The sequence below is a fragment of the Thermobia domestica genome, chromosome 3 (genome assembly GCF_964235325.1).
Source record: "Thermobia domestica chromosome 3, izTheDome1.hap1.1, whole genome shotgun sequence".
In the NCBI taxonomy this organism is placed as follows: Eukaryota; Metazoa; Arthropoda; class Insecta; order Zygentoma; family Lepismatidae; genus Thermobia; species Thermobia domestica.
The window spans coordinates 261838220-261860021 of NC_137456.1; the positions used below are offsets into that span (position 1 = coordinate 261838220).

The 21802-nt window shown below is 36.2% G+C and overlaps 1 protein-coding gene across 1 annotated transcript in view; it reads right to left on the reverse strand.

The window, feature by feature from the left end:
- The window catches only part of LOC145681626 (uncharacterized), a 133913-nt gene that overhangs the window by 45720 nt on the left and 66391 nt on the right, over positions 1 to 21802 (reverse strand). Inside the window, exon 5 of the mRNA XM_081753240.1 lies at positions 12573 to 12726. Coding sequence (XP_081609366.1) covers positions 12573 to 12726 — 154 coding nt within the window. The remainder of the gene's footprint in view (positions 1 to 12572; positions 12727 to 21802) is intronic.

Sequence of the window (21802 nt, forward strand, 5' to 3'; positions counted from 1 at the left end):
ATCTGTGGGTTGAAGGGGGAAGGGGGTATAAAAGATGAATAAAAGTCAATAAACCTTGAACCAACCGACCAGGCTTAATTAAATTTTCAACATAGATAGTGTTCAGGCCTGGGATCGTTTTTGTGATTTAAATTTGACAGAGCAACGTAGGTTGGAGAAACAGAGGGAGATGCATAAAAATCAAATTATATAACACTGAAAGTGACTATGTTTGTTACTTAATAACTTTTGAACTGTCCGACCGATCTCAATCAAATTTTCAAGATTCACGAGGCTCGGACCTGGACACATTTTTCTAATTTCACTTTAACTGTAGATCCTAGGAGAGGGGCAGGGGAGGGGACGTTTAAATAAACACTAATAAAAGTTAGTAACTTTTGAACTACCGAAACAATCTCGATCAAATTTTCAACCTATATGAGGGTCGAGACTTGGGTGCTTTTTATCTTTCCTCTTTGACGAGCCTACCTAAGGGAAGGGGAGGGGTCATATAAAATTAAAATGACTACCTTTGTGACTTCATCACTCTTGAACCACCCGATGGATCTCAATCAAATTTTCAATATACATGAGTTTAGCGGTAGGGATAACTTCGGCTATTCACTTTGACGATGCAACGTAGGGGAGGGGGAGGACGCGAAAAATTTAAAAATCATCAAAAATGACCGGTATTTGTGTTGAATCCATAGTTTCCGGGATCGATGAAAAAACAGTGACACTTCGGATGCTGTTTCAATCCAAGTTCAGCCCTGATAGTTGGGGAGGAGGAGGGTACAACGAAGTAGAGGGAGATAAACATTTAAAAATGATCGAAAATATGAGTGTCGAATCCACAATATTGGGAATAGCTGAGATTAACAGTGACAATTCTGATGCCGCGTGCCGCAGCAAGGAGGAAGGGGAGCTATATATACCGTAGGGGAGGGGAGAGAAATTAAAAAATGATCAAAAGTGACCTGTATTAGTATTGAATCCGTAGTTTTCGGAGTCGATGACAGAAACAGTGACACTTCTGATGTGGTTTCAATCCAAGTTCAGCCCTAATAGTTGGGGAGGGGAAGGGTACAACCAACGGGGGATAAACATTTAAAACTGATCGAAAATGACTAATATTAATTTCGAATCCATAGTTATAGAAGTAGCTGAGATTAACTGTGACAATTGTGTTGAGGTGTGCCGCAGGACGGAGGAGGTGGAGGGGAAGCTATATGTTCATCTGAATGATTCCATAAACTATGCATTAGACGCTGATATTGGTCATTTTTGATTATTGTTACAATGACATTTCCGATCCAGTTTAAATCCAAAATCAACAGCGCCACTTGGTGGAGGCGGAGAAAGAGATATATAAAAGTGATCGAAAATGGCCACTATCAGTGTTGAATTTATAGTTTTTGGGTCGCTTAGATGAACAGTGATACTTTCGCTCCCGTTTAAGTTCGAATTTAACCCCGCAACTTGGGGGCGGAAGATATATTTAAAAATGATCGAAAATGACCGATATTAATGCTGAATCTACAGTTTCTGAACTCGCTGAGATAAATGGTGGCACACCCCCCATGCCATGGCCCGCAACATGAGGGTGGGGGAGCTATGTATACCGTAGGAGAGGGGGAGGATAAAATTAAAATAATCAAAAATGACCGATATTAGTGTTGAATCTATAGTTTTTGTGGTCAATGAGAGAAACAGTTACACTTTTGATTCTGTTTCAATGCAAGTTCAACCCTGATAGTTGGGGAGGGGGAGGGTACGACGTAGAGAAGGAGGGCAAACATTTAAAAATGATCGAAAATGACCAATATTAGTGTCGAATCCAGGCTTTTCGGGGTCGCCGAGATGATCTTCCCGATGCTGTTTAAATCGATGCCATTAAAAACGAAAACCGCATATTTCACGTGTACTAAACACATGTGACACGAAGTTTCTTTTAAGAAATTTCCTTTCCTTTCAAGGAATTTCGTATCCTACACTAAGCAATCATATGTCCATTGACTGGCGTCTCCGAGACAACTAGTTAAGCAAATACATATACCGTCTGGTTTTCAGTGTATTCTACAGTCTTTTATATAATCCAGTGATGTTCGTTCTAGTGTACATTCACATAGTAAATTCAAAAGTTCTTCCAATTTCCAATTCTGCATTGGAGAATAACTCACTTCTGGTGATGTGTAGAGGGTTATTGTCCTATTTCATGATGCACCCATAATACCTCAAATGACGGGAAAATCTCTGTTTCCAGTGGTGGAGGTCGCGGGCTCACCAACGGTTCCGTCGAAACCTCTATCTCCTGTAAAGATGTCAATAAATCGAATTTAAACGAGGTAATCTCTGTTTGTAGTTTTAGAGGTTGGGGCTTACTTCCGGCAAAGTGAAAACTCTCTCCATGTCAGAGATGACGACTCTGTGAGATCACTTTCACCTCTTGTGTTAAGCATCAAACGTTTCAGTGAATCGAAGTTATAAAAAGAAACTGTAACTTTCTTTTACTAATAGCTCTTACGCTAAAATCATGGTTAGTTAGTATGCTTAATCCATCATCTGATATTCCATTCCACACATCCACCTTTCCAACCAGATCTCCACAAAATAAATTATCTTGTTATATGTGTGGTCTACATATTTCATCTTTTCATTTTATGTCACATTCGTCACGAAGTATAATAAGGACGAGGTATAATAAAAGTGCATAATGTTCTTTCTGTACAAATAATAATTCAACCCTATCTCACACAGTTAAACATGCAGAAGATTCTTCATTTCATATGCGCAAGAAGATGCATAATTTATCTGCAAGTATCATACTGCAAAAGACCGCCAGAGAACCCAACCATAATTAGGCAGGAAATATAACAACATATTCCTATATACATCTCTTTAATGTTTACTATCTGGTTAATAATAATGTCTTCCGGCAGGGGAATAAACAGTTGTAAACTGAGCCTGACGCACCTACCATGTAAATTTCTGCTTGTGCAGGCTTTAAAAGGTCATAGGTTGAGCATAAGTAGAGCAAATTACAGACCCACAAAGCTGTTCCCAGTAACAGCGTTTATTACAAAATCTCTCATAAACAGTATATTACAAATATGCTATAATATAAATTCTCTTCCGAAAAAAGAAGTATCACACAAAGACCTAGCTTCCTAGGGAAACGTCTTCAAAGTCCTTCGAAGCAAGTTAGGTGATTGAGGCTAGGAGTCCAACAAAGCTCCGAGAAAACTGAGTAGGAAGAGATGAAGTCTATAGTACCGATCAAACTAGAAATTTTTGGTTTGTTATCTCGTACAGCTCAATGCATGCTAAAGAAATGGTGGTCATTATTAGACTAATACTTGCCCCTGAAATCCTCTCGATTATATACATGCTACGGATAAGGCTGTGGTGCTATCTTCGCAATCATATGACCAGTCGTCTCGCTGTTATCCTCTGGAACTACGGTAATCCGTTCTAAGGTGGACATGGTTCATGTTTGTAAATACAAGTACATGACGGTTGCTTATATATGGAACTACGTGGGATATTTAAATACATTCACTGAAAAATCTGCTCTTCCTCATTTCAGGATCTTACACTTATATGCAGTACTAAACATTTCGTAAATCTTAATGATTTTATATCCAAACTCTAAGGGTTTTTGAATTTCGTAGAACATCCACGTACCTGTCGTCATCGTTATTTGAGTTGCATGGAAAATCTTGGTTTAATTTCTTGGAACATGCAAACCAAAGTGGGAACAACAACTTGTTATTGGTGCAAAAATGGGAGCACGGGATTAAAGATACTTCCTAGTTTTAACAAGTTTCAATTTATCAACCCATTGATATATTTAATTGCATTCATTTCTAGATATTCCTGAAAACAGACTTTTGGATGTGTTGTGGGATATCGTCCGCGTAAATTAGTAACTGGACTTTAATAAATAATGTCCAAGTATTGGACTCCTGTGCCTTTATTTTTATCTGCTACATGATACATTTTAAAACGATCATGTCGATTTAACGGTGCCTTATTTGGGTAGAATGTGTATTTAAATAAGATGGTAATGCTGCACTAAATTTGACTAGATTTCAACAGTTGACAAAATTCACTAGGTTCGCTTCGTATCTTAAGACAATCTTAGTTTCTCTTTACGTTGTGTTCTTTCGTGGTGAAAATTAACAGTCTATAAATTTTTAGGAGTGGGCTAGTTATGACTTGGAAGAAAACTGCCAACATGCATGGAAACATCAACCTTGAATTCCATAAACACTTTCTTCTGGTTCGATAGTACTTATTAAAATCTTCCAGCAAAAATCAACGACAAAGATTATCTTTCCGTTGTGTAATTCGATATCCTAATTTGTTGAACGTAAGCAATCATTAAAATACATTATGCGATTGAATATTTTGATGGCGCTATCTTCTTGCAAAATGGATGTTGATAGTTTTGGGTTTGAAGTAAATTAGAATCTGAAGCGAGATTGTAGGCACTTGTTATTGCTATATTATCAATAGATGGGTTTCCGTGCGTCTGAGCTTCGAAAATGGTCATAAAACATAAACAGAATATTTTGATACTGTACTTTGATCCAGGGGTAGAAATAGAATCTTAGAAGTAAGAGGAAAGTCAACGATAGATAAAGTTTGATTGGGCTATGTCACAAGAATACAAACTCAGAAAGACGGGAGACAGGGACGGACTGGCCAGGGCCGTTTGGCCGCAATCGCAGCCTAGGACCTCAGAAAAAAATAATTAAACAATAAAGAAAGAGAAGGAGAGAAAAGCTAAAACCGAAGAAAGCTAAATAATTCAGTAGATCACTGTTATTATGCTGCCAACACACAGTCCTTTTCCATCCTTCCATCAATCAGTAAGTTATCTTTTTCAATTGGGTACTTTTGTTACTGGATTTGTGACTAGGTCCATCTTTAAGTATGGTCCTTTATTATGAGAAACTGTGATTTAGTTTGTACCTCGGGTCTTGAGCTCTTATTTCAATATATTGCACAGTTGGAGACTTCTTTAATTACATTGACCAGTTGATGTCCTGAGCCCTTTATTCATTATATTGGGCAGTTTAGGACCTTCTTTCATTTCATTTAGAAGTTGGGGTCCTAGGCGCTTTTTTCATTATGTTGAGCTGTTGGGACCTTGAACCTTTTTGCATTATTTTGGACAGTTGGGACCCTTTCATCGTTGAAGACAGGGACCTGGTTTGTAGCTAGGTCCATATTTAACAACAGACTCATTGGTCCTAATGGATGTTAATACATCTTGTAGGTCAATTTTTGATAACTCAATAATGGTAAAACAGCGCATTTTTAAAAATTATTTTCCATCAAAATCGTTTTCAAAATTGCAGTAGAAAACCGTGGAAGACGCCAAGAAAGCGACCATTTTCAGCATAATGGCTGATTCTATCCAAGATGTTTCAGTACTTAATCAGCTGGCAAAAGTAATTATCTACGTTATAAACGGTCAAGTCTTTGAGCGGCTGTTAGCAGTTGTCGTAAACAGTGACACTACAAGACAAGTAACTTACAATGAAATCAAAAAGTACTTTGTGCCAACAATATTTAGATGTTTGATATTGTAATCTGTTTTTTGATGGAGCGTTTAACCTGAGTGGATGGTATAAAGGAATAAAAGCATTACTGGAGAAGGATAATTCTGTAATCATTTACACCCAGTGCATGGCTCATGTTCTTAATTTGGTAATGACAAATTTGACTGACTAGAAGCCTGAAGCTGCAAACTTATTTGGTGTGGTTGAAACCAGTGCCGCATTATTTGTGAATACTACAAAAGAAAGAATGTTTGGAATGAAATGATTGATGCAAGCTACGAGGCACATGACAGACTACGAAAAGTTCAACAAGTTGGTGTAACAGGATGGCGGCGCAGAAACAAGGCACTGAATGCGGTATTCGACACTAACGAGATTCCCTACGAAACATGAAGCCAAGACGAGGACGACTGTGTATCATCATCAAGGTTTCCTCAATGATGATGTACACAACAGAAGTTGTAATGCGAAATAAAAATTTCAAGCTAACTTTGCTGTATAAATGGACAGAATCTAACACTGTAATGATGTGCTCTGTTTCAGGACTTCTTTACAGAAACGGAACATGTTTCAAAATACCTGCAGTCTCGCTGTATTTTGTCTAATGTCGAATTTGTCACACGGTATTTCCTACAAATTGTCTAAAAGTCTCCAAGTTGTAAGAAAGTCCATATCGTACAACCTGGAGACTTGTAGGCAATTTGCAGCAGCAGCTTCATAAGAAAATAGAGGCAAAAAATGTCTGTTTAATGCTTTACGAAAATACAAAATTATTTTGTGTGAAAATAAACAAACATCTGGTGTAGAGATATCAATGGAAAAAGTATTTTCGTCCAAAAGAATCTTAAAGAAGAAGAAATGTCAATAGAGCTTGTGGCATGTGAACTGGGAAAGAACTTAAATATAATTGAATGTGCTTTATTCAGAATAAAAATAACTTCAGTGAAAATTCTGAATACAGCTATTACATGTGTCAGTGATAGATTTCGCAAGCCAAAAGAACTCCAAATGCTGGATACATAAGAAATCAATAAGAATGGTGTGTCTGCAGGAGCTTTCAGAGATCTTGCTATAAAAAATAAATATAACACAGGAGATAATATACAAAGAGCTAATGCAGTTCTCTGTTGTGTATTACACACTGTCGCAAAACGTTCTGGTTTTTGATGATCCTGAAGAGAATGATGCCCCTGAATCCGTAGAAGATAATGATCATGATTATGCATCTGAGCATGCTACGGGAGATGTAACATCTTTGGACGCGATTCACGGCAAGAGTGATAATGATGCTGCAAACACTTTGTGTAAAAATTGTTTGTCATGTGCAGGGAAAATTTTGTATCAATTTCTGTCAGTCTAGTTGTTTTAATAATTACACGTTGTATACAATCATGCGTTGTCTACAATGCACGCAAATGATATGTGAAAGATGTTTCTCAAATTAAAGTTAGAAAGTAAAATCTCAGAGCTAGTTTGTGTGATAACATTTTGGACACATTTTTACTAATCAATATAGAAAGAGAAATGTTAAATTCAGTGTCTGTGAATGAAGTTATTCAGCATCTCTGCAATTCATAATCTAAATTGAAAAAATCTTAACTTTTTAAAATTATTAGTTGTTTAATGGTTGAGCAGTGTTTTTCATTTGCTATAAAACTGTCCTGTTCATTCCACAGTCTAAAGTTATTATTATTTGTTTAGTGTTACAATTATCAGTAAGCTATTTTGTTCATTCCATAGTAAAAAGTTATAGGCTATTATTGTTTAATGTTTCAACTACTATACAGAGTATCTCAAAAGTCCCACGATATACGGCAACTCTCATATTATCAGAGTTACAACAAAATGTAGGAGGGGAAACCGTCTCAAAATATGTTGTTTTCGATCTAAACTAAAAGAATTTTTGAAATCGGCAAGCTGTTCGGGTTGTATACACTATATCCGCCCAATGTTACATGAAAATGCAACGTTATCGTTCACCTCGACGAATAACATAAATGATTGATTTTACTGTCTATTAAAACATATTTGGAGACGGTTTCTCCTCTTACATTTTGTTGTAACTCTGACAATAACAGAGTTATCCTATGCCAGGATACTTTTTAGACAACGGGTGTGGCAATGCAATAATAATTATAAAATATTCTCTTGAAAGTTTACAGCAAGCACAAGATATCCAGAAACATGACATCAAATTTCCAATGACCAATGATAAATCATAGCTTGCAAAAACTATCAAGTAACAACGAATTTACAACTGCATAACGCGATTTACCATCTTTGATGTTAATGGTACGCAATGGCGCAACCAGGATTTTATTTCGGTAGGGTCCAAGAATATCAAGTACAGTACTTTGCAAACGACGTGCTGCACCATTTGATATGGACAAAATTGAAAGTTTGAATTCTCCTCATTTTAAGCAATTTTAGTTACCCTTATTATTAGAATGCCGAAAAATCTTAAAAAGAAAATTCCAATTCACAAATTCCCTATTATTAACGGTTCCAATTTAAAAATTTGCGCTATCATTATTACTTTCTACATCTTTATTTTTGGATAAAATGACGCACTCTTTATTAACATTTATTACTCCAAGAAATTAATGTAGGGGTTTCCACTGGGTATTTATACTATCGTACAGTGCTTTGACTTAATATTCATTTTGCATTGATCTGTTTTGAAATTTCATCAAAATTTGTCTGCAGCGCTGCCATATAAGAAGACGGGGTTCGTTTCGAGGAGGACATAGCCGTCCGAGTTCATAGCTGGTTGCGCCACTGATAGTACGTTATTTTAGAAATTGGTGTTATAGTCTCAGGGCCTTCCATCGTAACCGCGGCCTAGGCCCTAATGCACCAAGTCCGCCTGTGGCAGGAGTGCAAGCAAATTTTCATGGAGAACGACTTAAGCTATAGCGATGGTTGCGAAACAATCAACAAGCAAAACAAACTAATATCACTATTCAAATTTCCTATTTGTTAGTAATAACCACATATATATTTCTTTCTTTTGCACAAACACTTGAACTTACTAAGGGGAAACATTCCCCTTGTGGATGTCTGATCTCCACTCCTGCTTTGATCTCAAACTTTTAACCTTGTAACCATACTTACCGATCCCCTTTACACGCGGGGTCTTTCTGAATTGTGCGTTTTTGGCGCGGTGCTCTTTGGACTCGAATCCAGTTGACGCCTGGCCGTTTTGACCCGTGTCCTTTTGACCAGGGACCGTTTGACGCTATTCCCTGTTGAATCGTGCCCTTTTGTCGCAGAACACCTTTATACCGGACCATTTTGACGCAGCGCCAATTTGATTCGGGCTATTTTCTCGATACGGCCTTTTACCTGGGCCCTTGCGACGCGTGGCGGCTTTGACACGGGCACTTTGTAGCGGGGCCTCTTTTCACCTGGGTCCGTTTGATGCAGGGCCCTTTTGAGTCGGAGCCTTTTGTCGTGGGACCCTTTTTACCCGGCTCCTTATTATGAGGGTTTTTTGATTCGGGCCCCTTTGACTCAGGGCCTTTTGTTGCGGAGACCTAATGACCCGGAACCTTTTGACGCCGGGTCCTTTTGACTCGGGCCTTCTTTGTAGCGAGGCCCTTTTTGACCAGGGCTCGTTTGAGGTAGGTCACTTTTTACTCGGGCTCTTTTGTCATGACACAATTTTGACCCGGCCCTTATGATTAGGGTCGTTTGATTGGGTCCCTTTTTATTTTTGCCATTTTTTTTGCGGAGACTTCTTGAACCGAGCCCTTTTGTCGCGGGGTAATTTTGGTCAGGTCCTCTTTAGCGGGCGCCCTTGTGACTCGGGCCCTTTTGTTGCTGAGACATTTTGACCTGGGCCATTTTGACGTGTGGCCGTTATGACTCGGGGCCTTTTGTAGTGGCATCTTTCAACCCGGTCCCGTTTAACGCTGGGCCCTTTTCACTGCGGCCCTTTTGTCGCGGCCATTTTGACTCGCGCCTTTCTGTTTTTGCCCTTTTTTGTGGTCCTTCTGATATGGAATCATATATATAACGCAGCAGCTGAAATACCTGGAGCCGGGGGCCTGGGGGTGTGAGTAAATCGATGATGATCGATCCAGGGCACAGTAAAATGAAGTACACCATTGTTCATATCTCTTTCTTTCTATTCTCTCGACATCATTTCTGGGGATGAATGTTCTGACTAATAAACTACAACGACGAAAGACGATATACGCTCTCAATGATAAATGTTATGACTTTTAACTTAACATATGTAGGGAATAAAACGAAAAACTTTATATCGGTCATTTGCACCACCACCACGTTGGAAAAGATCCTGCGGACGTTAGTGATTGTGATGTTGCTTATTTACTGTATTATATTGTTCTATATAAGGAATAAATACTTCTGTGTTTAATATAATAATAAGAACCTTATCTACATTTATTACGGTCGTTGCTTTACGACAGCGAAACACATTCACGTTCAGCGTAATCAGTTTCCATTCGCAAATAATTACAGTGAGGCGAATGAAATAATTCACGCAAAGATTTATTACTTAGAAAAGTGACCTGCGAACATGTCGTAGTAAATTCCTGAAGAATGAAAAGCGCTAGTAGCCGTTGTTAGCAGTTATTAACCAATTAATTGAAAAACTGAGAATACGAATCTTTTCAGATAAGACAGTGCGCTGGTGCCTCAATACTAATGCTTTACTGCGTATACCTACGTTATTTCTTTAGTCAAAATAAAAACTCTTCAAAATTAATCACAATTACTTATGCAACCATCCCTTCCTTGGAGTACTGTGCTTTCAAATACCTGTCACAGCGATGTAAAGGCACTTTTGGCGACGAGGATACATTTTATAGTAGTACAATTAGTTGTTTCCCACACAAACACGTATGAGCAACAACTAGTGAAATTGTGACCAATCGTAATGATTATTTTATCTTTCTAAGACTTGCTGATTTTATAAAAAAATTATTAATTTGTAGATTTATGTTTCATTCTAACACAGTGGCCACATTTATGACATAAACCTATTATGAGACCTCGCACTGGAAATCGAACTAGAATTTGTCAAAAGCTGTAAACAAGGGTCAAGGGTACTTTCAATTCTGTTAACGTGGGATCACAGTATTTAACAGAAACTATATGCTTTTATATTGCTACCAAAGTGGAAAATAGGTACTTTATTACCTCCAAAAATTATTTTTGACAATATTGTATCAATAGGAAAGAAATGAAAACTAGATAAATACACAACCTTAGTATGGTCTTCTATTATCCTTACAACGGTACTTTCAAATAAAGTAATCGATTGTGGCTACAAGCTCATCTCGATATTTATGGACGCTACTTTAATTTTATCATATTCTAGGCGTACACCTGTACTTATTCATAATATAAGAATCTAATTAAAAAGGATAGTTCATGAAGGAAATAATCTCACAAATTATGTTTTTAATATTTTTATCTATAAAAAGTAAACGAGATGACTCACGAGTTACATTCTTTAGCTCAATAGTATCACAGCAAAATTTAAAAATTTAAGAATTTCCAAAATTTAATGTCAGTATCCATTACCTGAAGGTTTAAAGGGTACTGTTAATTTACCATATGCTCTAGAGCCTTGTACACACCCATAGCGTAATAAAAAGTTATTAGCTGAGGATCCACGAGATCAGTAATCTACAACTTCGTTTTGGTAATTTTGTATCCACGAAAGGAGACCAAACGAATTACGAGGTACATATCATTGTCCTGCGTTAAGATACCATTTTGTTTAAACTACAACGTTCAAAATATAATGGTAGCCCTATACTTCACTTCACCTCATGTACCTTTAAATTTGGGAGTTTTAATGTACTTCTATTCTGGACCACTATTCTGATTACTAACGTATCAAAAATATCATCAAGAATGGTACATTATATCAGAGGTGTCCCAAATTTACATTTCCGATAAATTTATAACCATGCAGTTGAACGAGATGGGCCTCCAAGCATCTACAAATATAGTCCTGGTCCTATACTCTCCTTCTGTAGAAGGTCGTTGTACTCATTTTTATGACCTTAGCGGTTCTATGCAACCCCTAAAGCATAGGTGAAGAAACGGGAAGTTAGGGACAAAAATTCGCAGAACACATAGAGTACTACTGTTTGTGTATATTTCAAATACAGATTATACAGCAAGCTCGGTGTCGTCAGTAACAGCTGCAGTGTTAATCAGGTTGTGTACTTATCCTCAATTTACTTCGGCTTCATCTTAAATAATTTCAAGTACTTCATTGGAATAATTCAAAAACAAACGCACCACTGCAAGCTGTCGTTTGATTTCCCTTCGATTTATCTGTCAATTTTGACAGGTTATCAATCAGTGTATTAACATCTTTCTAATGATCAATTTGAGAAAAGAAAAGAAAGCAAAAGTATAAATGTACGTTCCGGTTTTGTATCCAGTACAATTAAATTGGAAATTGCAGGAGTGTTGCATTCACTATAATAGCGTGGTGAAGTAAATGCAATTTCGTTTTACGAGTCCTTTCTCTCATTAGGCATTCCCGACGTTGACCAAGACAGACCTACAGATTAGTACGAAATCCGAAAATCGTAAATATAACGGAACCTTAAACAATAAAAGATACATATGGAAATATGTAACGAATTCAATTCTTAGTAATCCAAAATGTGAAATCGAATAAAACTCAATAAGTGGTAGAATGTTGATTGAATAATCAGGTTTTTTTATATATGAATTTGATACTAAACACTATACCACTTATGGGTAGAGCCAAGCGTGGAAGTAACGGAGGAGATAGTGTAGTGCAATTTTCTGCTATTTTCTTTCATTCTCTTCTTAAAACTGACGATTGAATATCTGCTCGATTACAGGAGTTCAGAATGACATCACACTCATTATTTTCCATGAAATACTGTCTTGTTTACCTACTATTTCCATTGATTGTAGGTTTTTCATATTATTTGCTGTTTCATTGCTATTTCCATAGTAACGCTGTCTAACAGTAAAATGTTTAGTGTCTAAATGTCTTACCGATCGGTATAAGTGGAGCTACCATATACACAGCTCCGTCTTGGTTATTACCAGATCTATAAGCAAGGACTCCAAGTACAATTAGAACCACATAGATTATGACTATAATTATCACCTGCAGAATTACCCACGGCATAATCAATCCAGGACGTTCCTGTAATGAAAATTTAAAATGTACCTTCCAAAAACATACTTCTTTCTCGAAATATGTATAGTTTGTAGCTTATGAACTGTATGAGTAATGCTATTTCTTAATATCTAACAGTTAACGTTCCGCTATGTACACTATAACAGTCCAATATCTAACAAATTTTACCTCCAAGCCACACGAAGCGTCCCTTAATAATACATTTAAATAAGGTATAAATACTTTTACATTTTGCGAAGTATTTTTTCAATGTCAGAGTATAATTAAGTAACTGAACGAAGTATATAAACTACAAACAATTGTTTATTTAATAAAGCTTTCTTTTAAACTAGTAATTGATATTATTCTCCTGTCAAAATTAATTATTTTAGTTTACGAAATGTTATATATTTGTTTAGATTTAGTTTCCTTTATAGTGCAAATTGATATTGGATGTATCAATGCAAAACAGTTATACATATGACGCTTTCTCTTCAAATCAGACTACATTAAAAATGATATGCAAGTAGTTATCTCAACGCCACCTTAAGAATACATATATCAGTACAAAACAGTAACACATTTTTGGCATATCCACTATTTTGGTCTTAATGGCTGAAAAAATATTTTATAAGCGACGTTGTATTTCTTGGTGTAATTTTTTATTTATGAGGATCTTAACCACCCTACCTGCAAATATAATTTTCTAGCGTGCCGGTGCTAGACTAAAAGTGTATCAAATTAAAATTATTTTATTGCCTATTCTTCTGTGGTGAGGGCAATGTCATAGATGGACGAGTGCGTTTATTACGTCATAACTCTGTAATACACGAAAAATAAAACATTCAAACGTGGCATACACATGATTTAGAATCTCAAATTTTACCATTCCGTTAACACACCACTATTACCTCCTTAGGTGCTGTAAAACAAGGTACATTAGTGTTAAATGCATAGCTTTTCACTCGATGAGATGAATAGTGAAACACCTAGAGTTATTTCAGTTGACGTCCAGTGTCCACTGAAACAAGGGATAACAATGGAGGAAAATAAATGTCCAGAATTAACAAAGTTAGTGTCGAATCCATAGTTTTGGGGATGGAGGAATGGGTTGATGCGTTTGAAATGACGTTTTGAAAATATCAACTGTCTCAATCTTGGTTATTGTGCTAATTTGATTAAAAGGAGTATTCAAAGTAAATACGGCTTTTCAAATTGTATAGCAAAAATATAATATTTTATTTACTTATATCATTGCACTTTTATTGAAAGTGGTATCTTAAGGAAGAAAAGTTCTCAAATTTTCTACAAACCTATTTTCCCCGTTGGAAGAAAAGAGAAATGAGCTCGTACAAACAGACGGAAATTCAGTAGAGACCAAAGTAAATCAGTGTTGGACTCCTATTCTATGCTCTGTGGGCTGACTTGTTCAATCCAAACTCTCGTGATTTGTGCTTTGTATTAGAACAACATAGAGAGAATTGATTTCTTACTGTTTCCAGCTTCCTTCCACTTTTTATTTGCCATTGATCATCAATATCACCTTAACCTCGGAAAAAAATAGTGGGATATTAACTATAATATTGTAAAACTTTTCAACTTTGAACAGTTTCAAAATTGAATGACAAATGACATCATTCCATAATGTTTAACACCTTTCGACTTAAAATTTCAATTTGATGACATACATGTAGAATATATTACCAAAGCAATATGAAAAACATAAATTGTCACTGCTCAATCTTAACCTTCAGTAAGTAAGATCGTATTTCACTAATATTCACAATAAGTTTGATACTTATAAAAAGTAAAAATTGAAATACTATTAGGAATCTTTTATTTTGGATTCTTTAAATTCGTTGTCCATTATTGGTCACCATCCAGAAGTGACCAATTTGTCACTTCCAGATTTGTTGTATATATCTTGGTACCTTTCTCGCTGAGAAAACTAAACTGGATTCTAGAGACTACATTAAGATAAAATTAGTCTATATCTTCACGAATTCCCTTAGCTCTGATCCATTTTCTACATATTTGATGCTTTCTAAGTTGCAAAATTGAACACTAATGCATACCGTAATATCGCTGGTTCTATGTTACACGATAAAAACATATCTTCTTTACAGGAAAAAGTTTAATTTGAATTGGAATATTTGACAGCTAATTTGTACTTCAAATGTTAAACGACAAATAAAAGGGAGGAAGAGTCTGGAATAGGGGTAATATCAAATTAAGAAAACTATAGTCATTAAGTCTCTGCATTTGTGTTTTTTGAAATGTTTCACTGCTTATCCAATTATCATTACAACTTGCTCTTCCGATTACCTTCGATGGAGGTTAAACTAGCGAGTACTTTCTTAAGATCCTATGGAGATCACAACCTGGCGGGCAACAATATTTTAAAATATCCTACTTTCCGAGAATCATTTAACATATACTATCCACCTGTCCATAGGATTTATTTATTTATTTTCATTTCCTCCAACAACGAGATCTCTTCTAGTATGGGAGGTGAGTATCAATTCCTGCCGCCAGCGGCACAGCAGCAGCAATCCTTTGACGCGTCGCTATAGCGACGATCGACATTTACTGGAAAGGGAACCACTAGGCGTTGGCGGCGTTTACAGCATGAGGTTCTTAGAAGAAGCGAATATCGTATACAGGATTTTAAGTACACTAATGCCCAGAATATCTGTCGCATGTCTTTCAAAATTACATAAATAGAAATAACTATCTTTCTTATGATAGAAAACGTTAAAAGTCATCTTTGAAATATGCCGAAAAAGAGAACACATATTTCCAAAAATATTTGTGTAAAAATTTAAGAAATATACACGTTGTAATTAATAAACGAAATCTCCGAAACTTTCGCCGCCAAGTTCTAAGTTCAACTTCCTAAACATGGCAAACGGGCAGCGAAATTTACAAAGAGGGAAGGCATTTTATACATTATTAGACATACAACGTAAGTCTCACAAAACGTTAGTTACTATATATATTTGATAGTTCTAATAATCATAGGTATTAAATATTGTACACGTAAACTAACAATTTAAAACAAATGAGCCATAAATATGCGCAGCAATCAGGCAGTTTGTGGTAGTGATTTCAAGATACGAGTCTACTAAGGGAACAAACTTTATCATGTCTTCGTAGAGTAGGTTAGCTTGCCCTGCGCAACTGTTTTATTTTTATTCACGATCATCAGTTCGAATCCCATCCCCTACAACAAATGTTAAAGAAAAGCTTAATTTTGTCAATTGGTTAAACAACGTTTTGTTCTAATAGTGTTCTTTAGTATTATCCTCTTCATTCTAGTTTATTGGAATATTTCCAAATAATTCAGATTTAAGTCTTTTAAAAAGTATTACAATTATCAAGGATTTTATAGAAAAGAGGAAACTTCATTTCTAATCATTATCCTAACCGAAAGAGTATCCTTATAAATATTTGAAATGATAATTAGCTATTAAGTAAACATTAATGAGACATTATATCAATGAGACAAATATAAAAAATATACTCAAATATTACAAAAAATACAAATAATGTTTGTTTTGTTTATGTAATGTAGTGACCCTATTTGATGCTTCATTTCTAATTTCATGTTCCTATCGTATATGGAGTAATAAAATTTTGTCTCATAATGGGCCCTCTCGAACGGCGGGGAGCTTCTCTGGGGGCCTTTGCTCCCTGCCCGCACAAGTTATGGCTCTACCAATGGTGTACCCTTAACCGGAAGAACGTTTCGTGACATTTTTCTCATTGAGGAACGTCTATATAACTTGCTTTTGAGTTAAAGAACGAAATGTCGAGTAAGTCACTAAGACATTGACACAAGTTGCTTACATTTTCTTATTTATATTTTTATTTATATTTTGTTTATATTTGTTTATTTTTGTAATATTTGAGTATATTTTTTATATTTTTCTATGAAACTATATTAAGAGGTATTAGTTTTGGGTGGAAATTTAAATGGCGCGGTGGGTGTATGGTTAACACATTGAACTGCTATTTGTTGGACCCGGGTTCGAGTCCCGGCCAGGCTGATTCTTTTTCAAGATTTCTTGTTTCAATTTCAATTTCAATGCATACTCAGTGTGATAAGTAAGATCTTGTCTCCCCCAGAAAGGGGAAGATGTTGCAATGAGGAGAGTTGGAGAAGGTCTCTGAATGGAAGCAATCATCTACAAAGTTATTTCCAGCAGTTGTTCTAGATTTGATATTTTCAGGTACTTTCAAGCATTTTCTGATTCATATGTGATCAGTGTTTTTATTTCTTTGAATATACAGTATATAATGAAAAAAATCATTACATTCACAGCAATAGTGATATTAAGATATGATGTTCATTGGACAACATGGTCTGAACCAGAGAGATTGATCTCAGAATGAAGAGATGTTCCGTGCGTCATCTACTCACAATTTTACTTCCAATACAGACTTGACTCAGTGCTACCAACTGATGTCAGCGCCAAGAAAATTTACGAGTCAATTGGGTTGCATCTGCCTAGGCGTTCTTCACAGCCGCAAATAACATGGACCCTACGCTTTGGAATTAGAGCTCTTAGATGGGAGGGAATTACTTTTGTGGGTGGGTGTACATGCGGTTCCTGGTTCTATTCTCGCTAGAAGAACACAAAAATAGTTACCTTTTTATTTAGTCTCATTAATTATCCGTCATTTTTAACCTGAAGAACAAATACGTGAAAAATTGAACTAAATAATACCATTTCAATAATGTCTAGTGATTTCATTGTATCAATTATCAATAGATGCGATCGTGCTATATACCACCATAATGTATGCAAATGGCTTTTCACAGCTGATTCGATTTTAAATGTGATATTTCTGTGGTTTGTGTTAACGCTTGTTTGTTTTAATTCTTCAGCTTTCAACACGACTATGGAAAACTGATTTTCCTTTAGGGATTTACCTGCGTGACACCACCTGACCAGTAGGTTGTGGATGTGCCTGTATTCGTTATTGTGCTTCAGAGTAGTTTTAATACGAGTAAAGCATTATTTTCCTTTCTACATGAAGTCTATCACACAAATCAACTATAGGTGTATGTCTTTAGAAACCACCGTTTTCATACGTCATTCACTACAGATGAACTTCTGTTATTCAATTTTTATCACAGGCTGAAGCTAGTGTTTTATACTGAAAATTGGCATTCAATGCACAAAGGAGTAAGGTTCAATTTTAGTATCAAACTTTCAAACTGGGCTGTAAAGGCTTATAGAACAGCTTTATCCGTTCGTCCGTCCGTCTGTCGAAATGTTTCAGAGCAAAAGAGGTAATGGATTTTCGCAATCGATTCAGTGTCCCAAGGATATGTTTCATCTCCTCTATTTACCCTCTGTTTAAATCGGAAGTGGTTTAAATTAACATTTCCGGTTTCAACGTTTATATTCATAGCACAAAATGGTTATTAGATAACAACAGGGGTTTCTGCAAACGATTCACCGTTTCAACGCAAAGTATCTTGACAATGGCAAACACTCTAGAAAAACCGAGAATGATTTAAATTTACTACTGCTTCCGGTCTCAATACCGATATTCATAGAACAAAAATGGTAAGAGATATCAAGGTGTAGTTTTATCCAATCGATTTAGCTTCCCAACAATACGTTCCATCTTCTCTTTTAACCGTCCATTCAAGCCGGACGTGACCCAAATTAACGATTTCCAACTTCAATCTTTAGCACCATACAACAAAAATAGTAAGGGTTAGCGAGTAGTGGTTTTTATATATATTCAGCGTCGGAGAAACAGATTCTATCTGATCTTTTTAACCTATTGCAACCACTATTTTTAACTATAGTACTTTGAGTTTGAGTCCCAAATTGCCATAATTTGGAAGTCTACAGTAGTTTCAAACTAAAACGAAATTCACTTGTTTTAGACATACGGATATTTCGCCTTTAAGATTCAACTTTTCATGTCCAGACATAGTAAATAATTATTGTAAAGTGAAGGAGAAAACAGTGTAAACGTTTTTTGTTTTATTCAGCGTTCTCTGTAAATGGTATGTCTATTTGTCTGACAACTTAGGTAAAATTACTTGTTTTCGTTGTGATCTGAACACCCCAGTTGTCTTACTTAATATAGCATTAGAAAAGAAATTAGAAAGGCATGTTTTTACTTTACATTGGAGTGTGCGTGCACTATATTTTCTGAAGGTGATTCAATAACCAGGAACTATTTATGAACTAACAATAGTACGAAATGTTTTCCTACCTCAGTCTAACACAATATCGTCGAAAATACTTATGAATTAGTTGTTGGAAGTTAAACGACGTCTTGCAACACCGAGTCTTTATTAGACTTCGACCTATATCTTATCGTGGGATCCGCAACAAATTCACTTGTACTGGGAATCGAATCCGAATTTGTTGTACTTCTTTCACGAAGATACCAATTAGCCACATGGGCATGCAGTATACACGTAATTTAACAAAAATATATAATTTACTTATACTTGAACCATTCTCAATTTACTTTATAGCAGTAAGGTAGAATTCAATATAAGGAAAACATATAAGACTGATGAAGTAAATACAATTATGATGAATAGTAGAGTCTACATATCAACTACGCATTTCACATTTCTATTTTAAACCTCGTGTGCCTGCTTGAAAGAAATCTTGGAAGTTTCTACATTTATTCATTTATTTATTTATTTATTTATTTATTTATTTATTTATTTAATAGCAGAATTGTCTGCCGCCTTTTGAACGGAAAGAGGTTTACTTCAGAAATATTTCGAAGGCTTATTTAAACATCTTTCCTCCCCTTAGGATGGGTATTTCAATTAAAGTAAACTGATGAAAACTAGCAAAGGGAAAGCATGCTTTGGTAAATGAAGTTCGGGGCCATCTTACGCGACGTAAGAGTGGACATTTAAATGATGTCCAAGTTAGCCAGAGGGGTGCCAGTTGACTATTTCTTACAAAGGGAAAGCACACTTTAATAAATGAACTTCGAGTCTATCCTTCGCGAGGTTGTAGTGCACATTCAAAGTGTTAATATTACAAAATGGGAGAGTACAATAGCCGGAAATAGCGAACAAAAAGAGAGTTAAAGTTTCCTACTCGCCGAATATATGATACGACGCGTTATCAAGTGATGGTGCGTGAAAGAGTGAGGAGCATTTATACCTCACGTGCAAAGGGTCCTGGGTTCAATTCCCACTCGAACTATTGTTTTTATTTTAACCAATAAAGTAGCCATTTGCAACAAGTAAAATATTAGTTCACCATATATTTCTATTGCATAACGCAATAGAAATGATCGAATCAGTTGTAAAACCTGGCAATGATCCATGTTAACTAGCAACAAAATGTAGCCCTTTCTGCAAATATTTTATCACGAGTTATATCATGGTTACCACAGTCCTTGTGTAAAAATGTTTTTGTCATTTCGTATGTATATCTGCGAACAGTGTTCGTACAGCAAGGGAAACGAGGGAGAAATCCTCTTTGGTAACACTGGATGTATGCTATAACCAGCGGCGTCATTTTAGACTTAGTTTGTGACGGAGGGAGGAAGAGCACCAATAGCATAAGACTCACGCTTTGTACTAGTATATTAGTAGACAATCGATTATAATATACGTATTACTCAAACTCTTCAGAGGGGCAATTGCACCCTGTTGCTCCAATAAATGACTTCCCTCACTACAACTATCATACTTCCCATGTTATTGTCATCTGAAATGACGCCCCTGGTTAGAGCATACATTCAGTGTTACCAAAGGGGATTTCCCCATCAGCCCTCGAACGTCAGGAACAGTTTTAAACAACGACTGTGCTAATCATTATATAACTCGTGTTATCAATATACACAGCGGAATAGGTTAGATTCAGCGCCGTAACACAATTTTCTTTTTTTTTGGGGGGGGGGCAAGCATTAACATTTGGAAACCTAGAAAAAGTTCATTGGGTTCCCCGAGAAATTTGAAAATAGGCCCCTTCTTTCTATCTTTCTCTATGTGTTTGTGGGCTGCCGAGTATGTGGGCCCTCCCGCACGCTAAGGTCCGTGCCGCCGTTAGTTACACACATGGGACCGTTCCATACACTACAAATTAAATAAGGGGACACACAAATCTCAAAGCTATACCAATAAATATTACTTCTAGGACCCCTAGTAATACACTTTTTCATTTTCTTTGTTTACCTCTTGTGTGCTATTTTGTTCAAGTAATGTAGTGAGCTTGTTTGTTGGTTCATTTATAAGTTCATGTTATTATAGTATATGGAGTAGTAAAATTTTGTCTTAATGTGCGAACGTCTCGAACTGCGGGAAGCTTCTCTGGGGGATAGTGACCCCTGCCCCCTCAAGTTACGACCCTGAGCAAGTTAATATGCAACATTGTAAGATTTTACAACTGATTTTAACATTATTTTATTGTTTTATGCATTATGACCAGATGGTGAATTAATAATTTATGGCTACTTGATTGGTTAAAGCAAAAAACAAAAAGTTTATTCGAGCAGGAATCCAACCCGGGACCCTTTCCACTGGAGTCGTAAGGGCTCCTACTCTGTCACGCCGTCACTAGATAGCTTTAAGCGTCGTATCATATATGAGAGAGTCGGAACCTTTAAAACGCCTTTTCTCCACTATTTCTGGCTATTGTACTCTCTCAGTTTGTAATATTAACACTTTGAATGTGCACTACAACCTCGCAAAGGACAGACTCGAAGTTCATTTATTAAAGTGTGCTTTCCCTTTGTAAGAAATAGTCAACTGGCGCCCCTCTGGCTAACTTGGACACCATTTAGAGAATCATCAACTGTGCCTGAATGAAAAGAAAATCAGGTGGAAATACAAACGAGAAGAAATTAGGGGTATTGAAGTGAAGTTTAGTAATGAAACTCAATAAGTAACAAATTTTAATGTAACTATAGTCAGTTAGAACTAATTGAGAGCGTAGCTAAACACTTCAGACAAGCGTCAGAAATAGTCGTTCGGTTGGGATAAATAATCTGTTTAACATGTCTTCAAACCTTATAAAAAGTTACAATTTGTCGCTTGCGTGCAATGCTTTTGTCTATGAAAATTCATCCACGACCCACTGACCAACCACCCATCGTG